The sequence below is a fragment of the Pseudopodoces humilis genome, chromosome 3 (genome assembly GCF_049639895.1).
Source record: "Pseudopodoces humilis isolate 2021_Gansu_Grassland_sample_001 chromosome 3, ASM4963989v1, whole genome shotgun sequence".
NCBI lineage: Eukaryota > Metazoa > Chordata > Aves > Passeriformes > Paridae > Pseudopodoces > Pseudopodoces humilis.
This window is the reverse complement of record NC_142202.1, coordinates 18112455-18128589: the sequence shown is the minus strand read 5'-3', so window position 1 is coordinate 18128589 and position 16135 is coordinate 18112455. Positions and strand designations below refer to the sequence as shown.

General features: G+C 37.2%; 1 protein-coding gene across 6 annotated transcripts in view; it reads left to right on the top strand.

Moving 5' to 3' along the window:
- Positions 1-12861, top strand: part of MARK1 (microtubule affinity regulating kinase 1) — a 56408-nt gene extending 43547 nt beyond the window's left edge. For 2 of the 6 annotated variants that reach the window (XM_014252872.2, XM_014252876.2), the window contains 6 exons: positions 743-936; positions 3532-3632; positions 5780-5938; positions 7161-7415; positions 10104-10148; positions 12217-12861. In XM_014252872.2, the coding sequence (XP_014108347.1) occupies positions 743-936; positions 3532-3632; positions 5780-5938; positions 7161-7415; positions 10104-10148; positions 12217-12571 (1109 nt within the window). In that variant the 3' untranslated portion in view covers positions 12572-12861. The remainder of the gene's footprint in view (positions 1-742; positions 937-3531; positions 3633-5779; positions 5939-7160; positions 7416-10103; positions 10149-12216) is intronic. The other 4 variants (XM_088053857.1, XM_005523315.3, XM_014252873.2 and 1 more) reach the window with 4 other exon arrangements.
- Positions 12862-16135: the final 3274 nt, after the last annotated feature.

Genomic DNA, 16135 nt, shown 5'->3' with positions numbered 1-16135 from the left:
ACAGCAATTTTACCAAGTATTCAGGAAATGTTTTCAGGTGAAAATGCCTCTATCAAAAAGGAATATATATTTAAAACATATTTAAAACATTAAATTAAAGATAATATTTTTTTTCCTCATCTGTCAAATTGCTATAAATATTTCTAAAATGCTTGATCCTTTTTTCTGCCTAATTTACATAATTATTTTCTGCTATTTTGTTAGCTCATGTGATTTTATTTCAAAGGAATTTAAAAGTCTACTGATGGAGGAGTTTTCCCAAAACATTTAAAAAAAGGATGAGGGGAAAAGAATTGTGATATTTTCTAAGTATAAACATGCTTGTAAATAAAGTAGGCCTGGGGTTTTCAGGGTAAAATAATCTTTATAGTATTTAGAGGGAAAGGTATACAGCAAAAAATACTAAAAAAAATTTTTGAAAAATATAATTTAATTCCTTTTTTCATAATATTGTACAAATTGCATGGATTTACAGTGAGAACTAAAATGCTCTTCTAGGTTTTACATATTGATGTGAAATGGGAAGTAATTCTGAACTGCAAATTGGTGGTGAAGAGAGAGTGGGTAAAAAGAACACAGGCTGTCACAGCTCAATTTAGTAGGCTGGTCTGTGTGCTGAGTTTGCCGTCAGAGTTGTTCAAATGCTTTTTTTGGACTCAGGGAATTATATTTAGGCTACTTTGGCCAAGAAAAATGCGGTGATTATTTTTAGTTCTTTATTAATTCTATTTTTATTTGGCAGTTGGCCCCTCGATTCCTCCTGCTGTGTCATACACAAAAAGGTCTCAGGCAAACAGTGTGGAAAGTGAACAGAAAGAAGACTGGGACAAGGATGTCTCACGCAAACTCGGCAGCACTACAGTGGGATCCAAGGGAGAGATGGCTGCAAGTCCACTTGTGGGTCCAGAAAGAAAGAAGTCAAGTGCAGTTACCAGTGTGAGTTGGGTGTGCTTTCAGCTTGTTATATTTGTTTATTCCTATTTAAGCAAAATGTGCAGCACAAGATTACTATAGACATAATGGGTACTGAATAGCCACTAAGTCTATTTCTGGTAACTTTTCCTGGCAGACAGAAATAGGCTACAGTAGATGCCTTTTAAAATAAACCTTTCCCTTCCCCCCCAACTTTACTTTTTCTAACACTGACATAACAGTAAACATGAATGTCTGCACTTGGGCAAACTTCAGTTTCTGTTAAGAAAAATACTGGATATTTAAGGAAAGAACATAAGAATGGATCCAATATGGAGTGCCCTTTATCTGGTTTCTAATGCTTGTCTATCTACAAGAAACTTAAGGGATTTTTGATTCAGAGATTTCATTTGATTAATCCTACATAATATCTCTCATGAACTTTCTCAGTAAATTTGGCTGTTTGGTTCTCTGAAACCACTTCATTCTCACTCCATTTTGGAAATGGAGTGAGATGAGGGGGAGCAACCCACTTGTTCTGTGATACGTATACCTGCTGATATGATTTACGACCTGATTGTTGTATTAAGGAACTGGACTACCAAATGAATAATTTCTTAATGTTTCTGTTGTGATATTCAGAGTTCTGTATACTGTTATCCTATTACTGCCTCAAACACCTCTGTTCCAAATCAGAGAGTCTTTCTTCTAATGTGAAAGCATCTACTTTGCCTTTTGGTAATTCCTGTGCAGTAGGATTGGTGTTTAGGATTCACAGTGAAAAAATACTGCATTATGTTTAAACAGCTACTTAGGAGCAAGAGCTCATGTGGGAGAAAAAAGTGTGCATGAATCATGATTTAAGATTCAAGTATACTTTGTGCTATTTAGGAGACATTGTTAAATACAAAAACTCTTGCTATCTTTTAGTACAGTAGACTGGCAGCAGGAATTCTCATTATCCTTTGGGATTCTACGTGCTCCCATCTTGGATATTCTGGAAAGATGATGTGCATTTCTATTAGAATTTTCTGAAAGTAAAATAAATGCTGAAGTTCATTTAACTCCTAGTGTTCTGCAGGCTGTGTCTGCAATGCATCTGCACATGCTTTAATTTTTGTTTTTTAAATTTTAAATAGGGTTGTTGTCTCCCCACCCCCTCAAAAGTCTTTGAAATTATGGCTGTGTGGATTGCATGCAGGAACTTTGAGTCTTCTAAGATTAGATTTCCTATCTGAGCTTTCTCAAAACTATATTGCCCCAAAGCTGATTAGAGTCATGTGTGGTACAAGCTGATATGTCACAAGCATTTCTCTGCTTTGTGAGAACTAATTAAATGGAGTATCTTTGCTATGAAGAATGAGAAATTGATTTACTGGCTAATGGCAACTTCAATATTTGTGCATTTTTAGCTCTGTGACTATTCTGGGGACTTTGAAGGGCTTTGTGATGGGCATGATTAGGGAATATTGGTGTCTGATATTACAGTAGTTCAAGGTTGAGCAGCTTACACTGATGGTGAATATTTTTGTTTAAAACTCAAACATTTAAAGTGAAAAAAGCTAATTTAATGTGGATAATTTAAAAATATTTTTGTGTAACTTTGGGGGTAACATGATGTTCAGAAAGGCAGAATTTCTTGAAAACGTATTTATCACCTTCAGTCATGTAACTCGGGAGAGTTTAATTTCAGAAACTATTATTGCAGTTGTTAATCTTCCTTACAGTTTGGTCTTAAAACAGTTTATTAAGTGGTCTCTGTGGGGTCATATTAATGCTGAAAAACTGTAGATGAGGAAGACCTAAACATAGTAAATCTTGCAGAGTTCATGATGTCCTGTAGTAGCTGAATCTAGGATATTTGAAATCTTTTGCCAGCAGGCATCAGAATGTTATGTGTAATGTTAGCACAGTGCAACCTCTCCCACCCCAAATTCAGTATGTAGTGTATTACAAAGTGAGAATTATATGTCCTGTATTAAAGCTAAGCCTTCAGCAGCTAGCCTGTGCTTGGTAGGGATGGAGACTATGCACTTATTTTATGAAGTCTATCCAAACTGAAATTAATAACAGAAAGAAATACCATCAGTGGTTTTGCAACAAGATGTATTTGCCATATTACTGCATCACAGTTTCTGGGTTTACTGACATAGATTGACAGTATTTCCGTTTTCCTCTTGAAAGCCCTTTTGACAGGGGCAACAAACTGGAGCCCTTGTTGGAAAATTATGCTGTGCAGGAAAGCCTTTCAGCCAGCCATAGGTGTGTTCTCTGGGATCCTGGTTTGTTTGATCTCAGGGACAAATAAATACAGGAGCACAGTATGTGGGTATTGCAGAATAATACTTAGTAAAGCGTGTGTCAGCAAAATTAAACTTCCTTGTGTTCTCTCAGTGTATTCTCAATGGTGCAGTAATGAGATGGTGAATGAGCTATTGGAAAAAACAGCTGATGATATAAATGATTTGTGTTGACAGATTGACTTAGTACATTTGAAAGCATTAACAATATACATAAGTGGCTGAAACGCTGTTTTGATTTGCTTATTCCAGTGCTTAGATTTTTGTACAACATGATATACAGTAGAAAGTATTTAATTTAGTCTTAATTCTCTTCTAGAATAATGTGTTTTCTGGTAGTGGAATGACAAGAAGGAACACTTACGTTTGTGAACGTTCTTCAGATCGCTATTCTGCAATACAGAATGGGAAGGACAACAGGTATTGTTCAACTTCCTTTGTTTATTAGTTTGGGTACAAGAACTGAGGCACAGAAGAAGCAGGTTTTGCAAAATACCATTTTGAATCACCGTATGAAACACATAAAGACCAAGTGTATGTTTTCATCTTCCACTGCTTCTTCTTTTTGATCAATTTTTGAAGCTAAATGTGCCAGTTGGCATTTGCTTCTTTTCATGGGATCACATTGATTACTGAGGGTTGTCTTCCAACACAGGATGAAGTAACTGTGCTAACAACTAATTGCTAAGTGGGCAGTTGTGCTATGGAGAGCTTCAGATGGATTACTCTGGCAGTGTAGCCTAATCACTCAAAGAGCTGAAATGGTTAAAATTTTTTAACTGTTTTCAATATACATTTTTGGCCTAAATAGTATTTTTATAGTGATTTTAACCAGTTTGTGTCTATTTGTGCGATGACAATGAAGTTTAGTATGTTTTGTAAAGCAGTGTTGTATTTAACACTGCCAGTTAGTCTTTTTAAAAATCTTTTGTTCATCCCTGGTGTTATTTAATCCCTGTACTTGACTGAAAAATAAAGTACTGGCTTGAATGGAGAGTAATAAAAACCGGATTTTTTTTTTTTTTTTTTTAATTTAGATTCAAATAACAGCTCTTACTGTGATGCTTTTCAAGCTATTCAAATACAGCAGTTACTGTCAAATGAATGAAAAAAATTATAGCACAAAATAGCATAATCTAGTAAACTAGTTTTCTTTTGTTTTCTGTCCTAGTGTTTGAATTTTTTAATGATGCATAAAATTTTAGAAATAAGAGAAGTGCAGGGCTGTTCATTTACAGTAAAATGATGAGCTGTGGAACACATAAAAGACAACTATTTAATTAAACACTTAAAATTAGTTTTCTGCTTTTTAATGTACTTCCTTAAAGCATTTTAATTTCAAATTATTAGATGGGTGCTTTCAAAAGTGTTTTCCCAAATTTTTGCATATAGTTTCAAATATTTGAACAAAGATAGTAACAATCCTTTTACTGTAAAAAAGCAGATATCAGATTTTTTTAGATAGAGGGTTATAATACACATATTACAATATTTTTTCTGATCTGACAAAGATATTTTTCTTTCAAGAGATTTAATACGTAAAACAGGATTTTGCAAGGAAAAGGGATTTTTTTGAAGTTTTTCATTTTAAAGTTGATTTTTTCTATAGTATTGAAAGATTCTTAATCCCTGTTCCTTTCATGAGTGTAGTAATTATTGTGCTCAGTTCTTTGAGCATATTCTGAAAAATTCGGAAGAATTTTCTTTTGAGTTGAATTATTTGCTTTTCCTACAAGATGTTTTGTTGCTGTTGAATTTGGATTTGGTGCAGCTGAATGTCTTGTCATCGACTTATTCATCTGATGTCTTTACCTCTTTGCTACAGATATTATTTAGCTGTGGGATTCCAATTGCTAATACATTATTAATGCAATTTCACTTACCCTTGTAGAGGCAAAGCTGTATTTTGCCTTAATTCATTTGACTTTTGTTTTAAAAATTAATGGCACAATAGTTTTGTCACTACTTTCATCTTTCTTGCCACTTAAGGAAGGAGAAATAAAAGTACTGATAGAAGAAACTGTACTTTGAAAGGGTTGACTCAACCTAACAATGTCTGGAGAACACTGTCCAGAGGAGGACAAATTGGTCCTTTAAAAACGAGTGACTTCTAAGTGATAATATGACAGCAGTTCTAAATGCTTCATGTTCTAGTTGTTTGTTTTAACTACAAGTAAGGGTATTCATGAATGGAGAGTCTATTTTAATAAATCTATTTAAGTCTTTGGGAATTTCTTTTTCAGTATTTTTTTGTCCTTGTATTCGTTGTAGTCTTTCTTTATTACTTTGAATAACGCGTGTGTAAGCTTTAATCTTGGCAGGAATGAAAAGGCCTAACTTAACATATATGGAGAATTCATTTATGGATGAACAAAATTTTCTTAGAATTCTGTATTCTTTAGCTGACTAAGGCAGCCTGGTCACTCAGTCTTCTATTTAATTAAGCAGCACTGCTGAGTTCTTTTAAAATAAGAAATGAGTTATTTCTTTTTTATAAGGGGTTTTACACTACACTTTCTTTTCTCTTGTCATTTGTCCATCCCTGCTGCCTTTCTACCATGGAAAAGCCTGACGGAAATGTCTGCAAGCAGCACATCCTCTGCAGGCTCTGCAGTGGCCTCTGTATCCACACGCCCTCGGCATCAAAAGTCTATGTCTGCCTCTGGTCACCCTATCAAAGTCACACTGCCAACCATCAAAGATGGTACTGAAGCTTACCGACCAAGGTAACAGATTGATGGGTGTTTCTTTATTGCTGTGTGTCGCTCTATTTAGGAAAGGCTGGATAGAGACGACATAGACTCTCATGGAGTCAGAACAGGAGAATTCCCTAGTTTATTGCTTTAGCCTTGTTTTATAGACTAGTTCGTGGAAAGTACAGAAAGGAAACTCTTATTGGTTAGTAAACTGCTACATCGCCATCATTGGTCAGTGGTGTACACCACCTCCTGACTTTCTCCTGCAAGGAAAACAAGAGGCAGATAAACAACACCTGCAAGGGCTGTTTTCTGTCTTTGAGGATTGTTTTTAAATCCTCCCATAAATTTCTCAGGCTAGCTCTCAGGCAGGACTGAGCTCTGTGGCCTGTAATAGCTACAGGCACTCTGGTTCAGATTTAGCATCCATAGCTGTGCACTTCAGAAATGCTCTTGTTCAGATTGTGACAGACCTCAAAGTGTTTGTAATCCAGTCAAAACTGCCACATTGCATTCTGGTTTTAAACAGTAGCTTGCTCGAGTGTTGTGGGTATTACAGATGATTTAAACCTGATTTTGTTCATGGCACTCGTTTACATACAGTTAAAGAAGTTCCATGACTACCTCCTTCTGGAAACTTCTAGAAAACTTAGGTAGTTAAAAATTTAACTATTTAGATGGGACTGTACAACACAGGCCACCATACATTGAAATTAAATACTGGAATGTTAACCTCTCTGATTTGTAGGTTGCTAAGCTTATTGGTGTCTAGAAGCACCATGGTATAGTTCTTCTTACTATTAACTGCCTGAATAGCTTTATACACTTATTTCTGTCAGGTTATGACTTAAGAAATATCCATTAAGTTTTTTGGGAGGGCTTATGTTAAGGGTAACGTGTTAGTAAGGGTAAAAGTGTTAATGAACACATTTTTCCAGAAAAGAGCTGGGGACACTTTCAGATCTCACTACAGACTTTTCTACCTTTTTCCCTTTTGTCCTATTGTGTGTGTATACTTTTTTTAACAGCTCTAGAGATAAATTAAAATTTATGCATCATTGAGATAGAAATAATCAAGATATATTTTCATTGTAAAATCAAAGAGTATGAATACTAAAAGCAAATCAGTGGTACATTCAGTTTTTGAAAAGAATTAAGAGCAGGGTTTCTTTCCCCTCTTTTCAGAAGCAGTTGTCATGTAGGAGGGCTTGTAGCCCGGTCTTTCTCGTTATTTATGCTTCTGTTTTCCCAGCAGTGCAACTCAAAGAGTGCCTGCTGCCTCCCCATCTGCTCATAGCATTAGCACCACCACTCCAGACCGGACCCGCTTTCCCCGGGGCAGCTCCAGCCGCAGCACTTTCCACGGGGAGCAGCTGCGGGAGCGGCGCAACGCCACCTACAACGGCCCGCCCGCCTCGCCCTCCCACGAGACCGGGGCGTTCGCACACGCCAGGAGAGGGACGTCCACAGGCATCATCAGCAAGATCACCTCCAAGTTTGTTCGCAGGTTGGTACCTCGAGTTTCAAGAGAAAACAATTAGAAAAGCCCAGCCTGTGACTGGGACTTTAATTGTGAAGTCTATCTGAAGTAAATACAAATTCAGTTAGAACGCTGCTTGGGTTGTGTATTCCTTCCAGGATCTGCCTTGTTTCACTTCTGTGCATATATTGTAACCATTGTTTGACCAGCTATTCTGCTTCCTTATTTTCAAGGAGCAAGAGAACACAGCTTGAAAGTCTTTTCCTCCTGTTTCCTAGCTGTGATACAATTAAAATAAAATCAAATTCATTAAAATGCTGAAAAGAGTGACTTCAAAATGAGTCATTATTTAACGTTAACAATATTTTACTTTTTTAATTGAATGCAGTTGTTGCAAGGGCTATATTTACACTCATTTTATTGCTGTACTTAAAAATAATAGGTATTCACAAGTTATTTCAGGTAATTCTAAAATCTGTGAATAAATGAGAAGTTAGAAGCAGGCAGAAGTCTGGAAGTGTGGAAATAATAGTATTTCAGTATCATACAGCCTGTTTTATTATGTCACCAGCTTCTTCAAATTGTAAGTTCAGGTTTCTGAAAGAAGAAAACCCACACATCCTGGATCTGCATTCATTCCTGTGATGATGCTATCAGTAATAATCCTGTGAGGAAAGATGCTGAGAAAGGTTTTCAAGTACACTGTTCAAGATCAAGTGACTGTAGACTTAGCAGTCACAAGAGCTTTTGCAAAAGGGGACTTAATTTTCAGTTTGTCTCTTTCTACCAGTGATTTATCTGTTAATTCCCAAGCCTGTTTATGGATGTGTCCATAATGCATTCTTCTCAGTTATACCCCACAATTACATCCTGGAAATTTCTCTTTGCTTTGCTGAATCAGGCTGTTGCGCACTGAATTCTACCATTTATGTGCAGGGAAAAAAAGATAAATTGAAAGTTAGGTTGCAGATTTGTAAGTAAAATATGAATTACATAAGGTGATACTTAAAAGGGAAGAGAAGGAAGCTGGAAATGCAGTAATGTTCCTCACAAAATTGATCTCACCTGGTGAGCTGATACTGCATCAGTATGTGCCTAAGTAATACCTCCTTTGAAGACCTAAAACAGAAGAAGTGTATGAATTATTTTCTTTTTCCAGAAACCTGAACATACAGGACTGTAATCCTCCATTATTGTTATCTCCAGCACTTACATAGTTGTAAGGAAATAATTGTTCTCTGATTTTAAAAAGAAAAAAAGTATTACAGCAAAGCTAGTAAACTGCATAGATTTGTAAATGGGAAGAAAGATATTTTCTGTTGAATAACTAGTTGATTTCAAGAGTACAGGCTGATTTTTTGTGCAATGGCTCCTTGTTTTTTACAAGGAATGGTATCTTGACTTTGTTTTTAAGAGTTAGATCGAAGAAATAATATTTTCATTATCTTAAAATATTAAAATAATATTTTAGACTATGTTTAGAATTAAGATATGCTAAATTCATGTATTTTAGATTTATCCTTTATTATAGAAGATTTTTTTACAATTTCCTAGTATGTTTTATAATGTTAAAAGTATATTTTGTCAGCCCTGCAGGGTGTGTTTATTTTGTTACTGGTGATGGTGGGGTGTTCTGTTTTTATTTTTTTAAAAAAATTTGGGTTGTTTAAGACTTAATATCTGGGATTACATGGGTGGAGGTCCAGGGGATTATTTTTTTGCTGTTCTTTGAGTTGGATCACATAACTTTGAACTTCTGTACTGTTCAGGAAATAATAGTTTAAAGTATACTTTGACTAGAAGGTGTCATGAAAGACTTTTTACTAACTTTCGATAAGGGTAAATGCCTCTTCTGGTAAGTATATAAAATAAATGCATTATTAGAATGCTTAGTGAATAGGGTATTGAAGTGTTTTTAATCAATGGTTTATGTCAAATGATACTTCCCTGGTGTTAGTTACTAAAGTATTTGTGTTTTGAATGTATTACATTAATCAGGTAATTGAAATTGGGTCCTAAGTACTGGTACAGCAGCACTAGGAACATCCCTAGGTGGCTTACACAATCTGGGGATATATTTCAAGTTGCTTCATGCTAAAAAGACATAATATAAACCAGTTCCTTGCAAAGCACAGCTCTAATGCAACAAGTTAAAGATACACTGACTCCAGTGAGATTGAATGTAACAGCTGATTTGCTTAAAAGTGAAGCAGATGTTGAAGTAACCTTCCTGAGCTGGTCTTCAAGCATTTGGTCTCACAAACTCTTAGGCACATCTTACTGTTAATTGCTTGAGTGTGCTTAAGCATGGGCTTGTCTCAAAGTGCTTTCAGGAATACACAAAGGCCTGACCCACAAGGGCGCAGAGTGGAGCTCCCCTGGACCACCTTGACCAACTGCTCCTCTGTGCTTGCTGGAATTACATGTGGCCATTGCTCTGTCTGCAGTAGGTTCAGAAGAACTTGTTAATTTTACCATCAATTGGGGAAAAAAATTAAACAATTACACATCAGAGCTGGAAAAAATTAAGGTGTCATAAAGGGAAACTAAAATTACAGCTGTGAAAAAATTATATTAAACAGTATTAGGCTTGACATTATTTATACTGATTTTTTTTTTTCATCAGTAGCTATTTAACATTGTTCTAGGTGTAGGTTTTCTTAACTTTTATTTTTCACCTTTATCATTGAATCTCAACCTTAACTTTGTTTTGAGGGATCCAAGTGAAGGCGAAGCCAGTGGCAGAACTGACACCTCAAGGTGAGGAGTCACTATTAATACTTCGCTCCTAGGTCTTTCGAATCAAGTGATTTCTTAAAGCCTTTTAAGTCAAAATGTAAAAGAGAATAGTGGTTAAGTATTCTGTATTTCAAAAATGTTTTCTGTTTGGGGGGAGGGGGTCTTGGCAAGGTCCTTTATATCCCTCATTTCTGCTTTCTTGCGAAGTATTTAATACAAAACTTTATGTAAGCATATTCCTTTGAATAATAAAGCCCCCTGTAGGAGTTAACCAATCCTTTAGGCACTTAAAATCATGTTTTGACTTTACAAATATTTAATGGTGTTTACTTTTGGTTTCAGTGGACAGTGTAAATACTTCGTGTGTCTGTGTGTATATATGTATCTATTAAATTTTTACTATAGTTGCATACTGTGCTCATTAGTAAAGCTGCTGCTTGCCATAAGTAAACACCTTATAGTCCCTGAGAAATGAATGTCACTTGTTCTGAGAAATAAAGCAAGTGACATTCAGACAAAAGGAGTGGTGACTGCCAAATATTGAATTTCTGTGGCAACCACTGTACACAAATCTATATATGCTTTGTTAGCAATAAAACATTCCTTCATATGCTCATTTTCCAGTATATCTGCTCTTTCGCCATGTTTCAGCTTTTGGTGTGCTTAAGCACAGTGCATACCTCTTTATTTTTCTGCTCTCTAATGAACAGGCATTGTAGTTTGCATTCATTCTAAACCGGTCACTTACAGAAAGTATTGATTTAGTTTTCAAAACAGCCTCTATTTTAAAAAAAATAAACAGCACATTCTTACACTGTATATAATACACAATGCATTTATCTAAGTTAGCCCTTTTCAACTCAGAGTCTCTTAGCTGTCAAATTCTTGGATGTAGAAAAGGAAAAGAGACTGAGTGTTCAAATGAAGTGTGAAGTTGCTTTCAGCTCTTGCTTTCATTCTTTAGCTTTCTCTGCTTTTTGTCATCCTACAGTGTCTGTTTTGGGCTAAAAAAGTCATTTGAGATCTTATCCCTGCTCCATCCTTTAATATCAATGCGGTTCTCTGGGGGTCACACAAAGTTGAATTAAAAGTGCTTGTTTTGACTCCTCTCTGAATAATAATGACAGTTTATAGACTTGAAATGAGAGCAGCGCCTTTCCCCAGTGGTGGATGTGGAGGCATCAGCATCAAAAATACCTGGGGCAAGAGCAGATACAGCTGACTGTGGAATTACTTTAAAGTAATTTGTGCTGGTTCTCAAAATGTTTTCTGCAATGGAACAAGTAATCTATTTGATAATGAAGCATCAGACTAAGAGCATTAATTGGAAATTGCTCCCTTGCAATTTTGTCCTTTATCAAATAAAATAGTTTGTGTCTGTATTTGTAAAACACAAGTCGCTGTTTCTTACTTGTAAAAGCTGCTGGCTCTGTACTCAAATGGTGACCAATAGGCTGTTCACAGCCAAATTACAGTCCAAAATTCTGCCTCATCAATATCATTGTATGTTAAAATAAAACACATTATTATAAGGTCTTTTGGCACAGAGAGAGGTCAAAAATTAAATACAAAAGGGGAGGAAGGCAGAAAAGAGGGGGAGGGAATTAACTAAAGACTTGTGAGTTGCAGGGTGGGATTTCTTCCTCTGCTGCTTTTACAGTATGATTTCTGCTTCAGGATTGTGTCCCTCAACTTCAGTTTTGTTGGTGTATGGCATGCTCCAGATCATGAAATCAGCAGAACTTCAGTCATGCTTTTACATAGATTCCACTTTGGAGCAGTATGGAGTAACGTGTGTCTGCTGCAGTTCCCATTGCACATGTTGTCATTAGAACATTGTAGAGCAGGGGTTTCCAAACTTGCTTTGCTGTGTGCCACTACTGTGGCACAGCGCTGTGCTGAGCACATGCGTGCGGCACGTGGGGCAGGGCTGTTCCAGCAGAGCCCATCCCAATCCCTGAATTAGCTTGCCCGTGACTCGTGGCATCTCAATGGCAGTTTAGAAACCCCTGTTCAAGAGCTGTATTTTTCTTCTCTCTCTCGGCTACACTGCTCTGGTTTTGACTTTGCTGTGTGTCACTTATTCCAGGAGTGTTTCTGGGGAGCCTAAAGACAGAGAGAAGGAGGATAGCAAAGATTCAAAGCCACGCTCCTTGCGCTTCACGTGGAGTATGAAGACCACGAGTTCTATGGACCCGAATGATATGATGAGAGAGATTCGGAAAGTGTTAGATGCCAATAACTGTGATTACGAACAAAAAGAGAGGTTTTTGCTTTTCTGTGTCCACGGTGATGCACGACAAGACAGCCTTGTTCAGTGGGAGATGGAAGTCTGCAAACTGCCACGATTGTCGCTCAATGGAGTTCGCTTCAAGAGAATATCTGGGACTTCTATCGCATTTAAGAACATTGCATCCAAGATAGCAAATGAGCTTAAGCTGTAAAGAGAACCTAAATTCTTTGGGATCAGGGAAGATTCATACATGATCTACACTTTGAATGTACTGGTTTCGCCTAATGTGATTGGCCTGTGAAACTCCCCATGTAGAAATTGCCCTTACTGCAATAAGGTTATACATAGTTATTCAGAATTGTAAAGTTAAATCCAGTATGACCTATATTAAATAACTGTAGCTAAAGAAGTTATGTTCACATGTACAGGTAAGTATATAGAGCATTCTGTTCATTTTATGTTCATAGAGTTGTATAATAAAAAGATGACTGCTTAAATTCAGATCTTGTATAGTTGTCTAGATTTCTGCACAGAAATGTATGTTTGATGCTTTGAGTTGGAAAAGTTCTTCCCTATCATTTACATTTTTGGTGGGTTTTATAAGTCTTACCTCTACCATGCGTTTTTTAAAAAACTTGTCCTGAGTCAAATGCACAAACTAGTTTTCACAACTGTAGCATGACCATTTTTAATTATTTAAAAATTGTTCATGAGTTGAACCAAAAGTCGATGAGTAATTGGCTTTTGTTCTACATGAGACTGTTCCTGCTTATCTTTGGCTCTTATCCTTGTTATTGGACAGTGTTTAGTTGAAAAAAAAAGAGACAAATATGTTTACAGTGTTGGCACTTACAGTTTAGAAACCTTGTTCTGCCTTTGGCCAGCTCAGAGCTGTGGGGGAACAGAAACCAGGCATAAGTGATTTCTGTCTGCAAATTCCAGTGCTTATTCCCATGGCCCATTAACAAATGTAGCACCAAAACGGAGAACCAGAATTATTTCATTTGAATATATTGGTGTAAAATATCACTTATTTGCTGCCTTCGGAATACTATAAATTCCATTTTATGGAAATCTATTAACATTGGGACTGTTTAATAGCACAAGATAATCTGAAGTGTTGACCAATTGTGTAAGTAAATAATACCACCTCAGGAATTAGCTTGGCTTTTGGAACATGTGCCCCCAAAGAGTACATGCAATTCCACGTAATATTTTACAGCTAAACATACATTGTTTATAATGATAAATTGTTGATTTATGCTTTTGTGGTTGTACAGTTTGTTCCCATGTAACCTGTTTGTGTTTAATATTTTACCAGATTTCTTGTATTTATTCCACATCATTATGCCTGTAATGTGCAGCTTTGTAATTAGGCACTTGCCTACAGAAAAGAAAAAAAAAACAGCCCCACATTTTTTTTCCTTCATAATTAATGATTATAAACTATGTAAAACCACTAGTACTGGTACATTTTAATACTTGTTCTTTTGTACTGAATTAACCATAGAGGTTGGTTGTGCAATGTTATTTAATGTTGTAATTACTGTAATATCAACATATGGGCCCCATCTGCACACTCTTGTGAAGAATAGAAAGTTCATTAAGGAATTGTCACTTTAAAAAATAAAAATGAAAAAAAAAGCTGTGGTAAACTCTGTAACCCTAAGTTAGAAAGCTGTAAGTGTAGTAAATGTGCCATTCTCTAATGGCTTCTTGACCGAGATGGACTTTACATACTGTACTGTGATGTAGCTTTCCTATGTAACAGTTATGTTCGGAAATGGACGTGTATTGTTGCCTTAGAAAAAGGGTGGTGTTTGGAAAGAAAGAACTGTAGCCCCTTTTCTTTTTTTTTTTTATCTGATGTTCATTGAACCAAATCTGATGCAAGTCATCTTGATTCACTGGTGCACTCTATTAAAACTTACTTGAACAGTTCTCATACTAAAATACTTGTTGTTTGCCCTTTATAAAAGCACAGGCTCCACCTTCAGCATGGTGTGAATTCAGGATTAGCATGGTATGGGTTCAGTGCTCCTGCACTGTTCAGAAACTATCAGTGGTTTAGCATTGCTTAGAAATGGATGTCCAGGAGCTTTTACAGGAATTCACCAAAAATCAGTCCGGGGAGGAGGGCGTTGTGTGTCTGCTCAATTTACCCATAAATGTCCATAAATACTCAATTGTTCTTAAAAATACACAACTGGAATATAACTGTGATGCTAATCTAAGGTCATGTATGAACTTGGTCATGAAAGAAAACCCTTTGCCTTTTCAGAAGGTTCAGTGGAAAAAATATAGGTCATGCTGTGAGACAGTAGATTAAGTACTTAGGAGAGCCTCCCGCTTTATAGGCGCTGTTTTTCCATGGCTAACTTTGCCCTAAATTGCCGCTGGTTTTCACCGCTCCATATAAACGGAGATGTAGCAAAACACACACAGCTTTTCCAGAGGACAGAGCTGACAAATTTTCATTCAGCTTACCCATGAAACATGTCATTGTCGATTCAAAGTTTATGTATCAGGGCAGCCTGCAAATGATGTTCTGTCCAGTGGCTGCCAGCAGTGTGAAATTGGCCTGATTCCTGACCTCTGTGCCCTCCTCCTCCTGCCTTGCTGGAAGATGAGCTGTGACCAACCTCATGCTCTCCATAGCAAATACACCTGGAGCTTCCCCAGAGACATAGTCTGAGTGCGAAAGGTGTAGGTGCACACAGCACTTGGCTTTCCAAATCTGCTGCCCCAGCAGGAGTAAGATGGGAAGATCAGAGAAAGCGGTTCTGAAAAAGGTCTCTGGTTTTATTGGCAAGCAGAGCCTTAGTCTGGGATCAGTGAGATGACCCAGTGCCTGGTTCTGGGCACCCTCAACAGCTGACTTGTGCTGGACCTCTTATGTCTCAGTTACTTCTTAGGCAAGAGGAATAAGCTGCATTTCGGATCCAAATGCTCCCAACTTGCGTGTGGGAGGGGACTGGCGTGGCATTTTGTCAGCACAGCTTTAACTTCAGAAATACACAAGAGTTTTTTAAATGCCACGTCATGTTTCCCAGTTCCAGGCTGGGAAGAGGGATGCCTCAAATCTTCAGAGGCCTCATTAAGTCAACTAATTTGTTGGCAGCATCTCTAGGGGATGTTTGGGACGGGTGGAGGGTGAGCAGTGGGGTTACTGCATGGTTTGGCTTGTCTGAGTTGGGGTGGTTTTTTGCATTATTTCTTTCTTTGGGGTATACCAGCATTTCCAAAACTAGTGCATCCCTTTTCACACAGTCCAGTTTAAAATCATTAAAATGTATATAAATCAGTGAAAATAAAATAGTCACTCCTGGTCCACTGAACGAATAACACTGCTGGGGAACCAAGTCGGGTTATTATGCCATATGGTAATGGGTGATGCTAAAATTCCATGAGATGTTGAGACGTGAGGTTTTGGTATCTGGTGTCATACGCCTCGGGGTACCTTGGACCTGTTCATGTCAGAACATGTTGTGATTCCCCTGCCGTCTTGTGCATGGAGACACTAAATCTCAGCTGAGAGATGTATTCTGATAGTTGAATTCTGGAAAAGTGAGGTACAAGCCAAGTCTGTGGGGAAAGGCCTCCCTCTCTTAGGATGACAGGGAAAAATTACCTACCTCAGAACTTCTCATTTATGGGATAGAGCACTTCTCCTGTAGTGGCAGTCTTGAGACTTCCACCATCCAGGGATGTGGCCCCACTGTTCTTTATAGAGCTTTCTGGAGCTGTAGAGGTGGTGAATCACCATCCTTGGGAC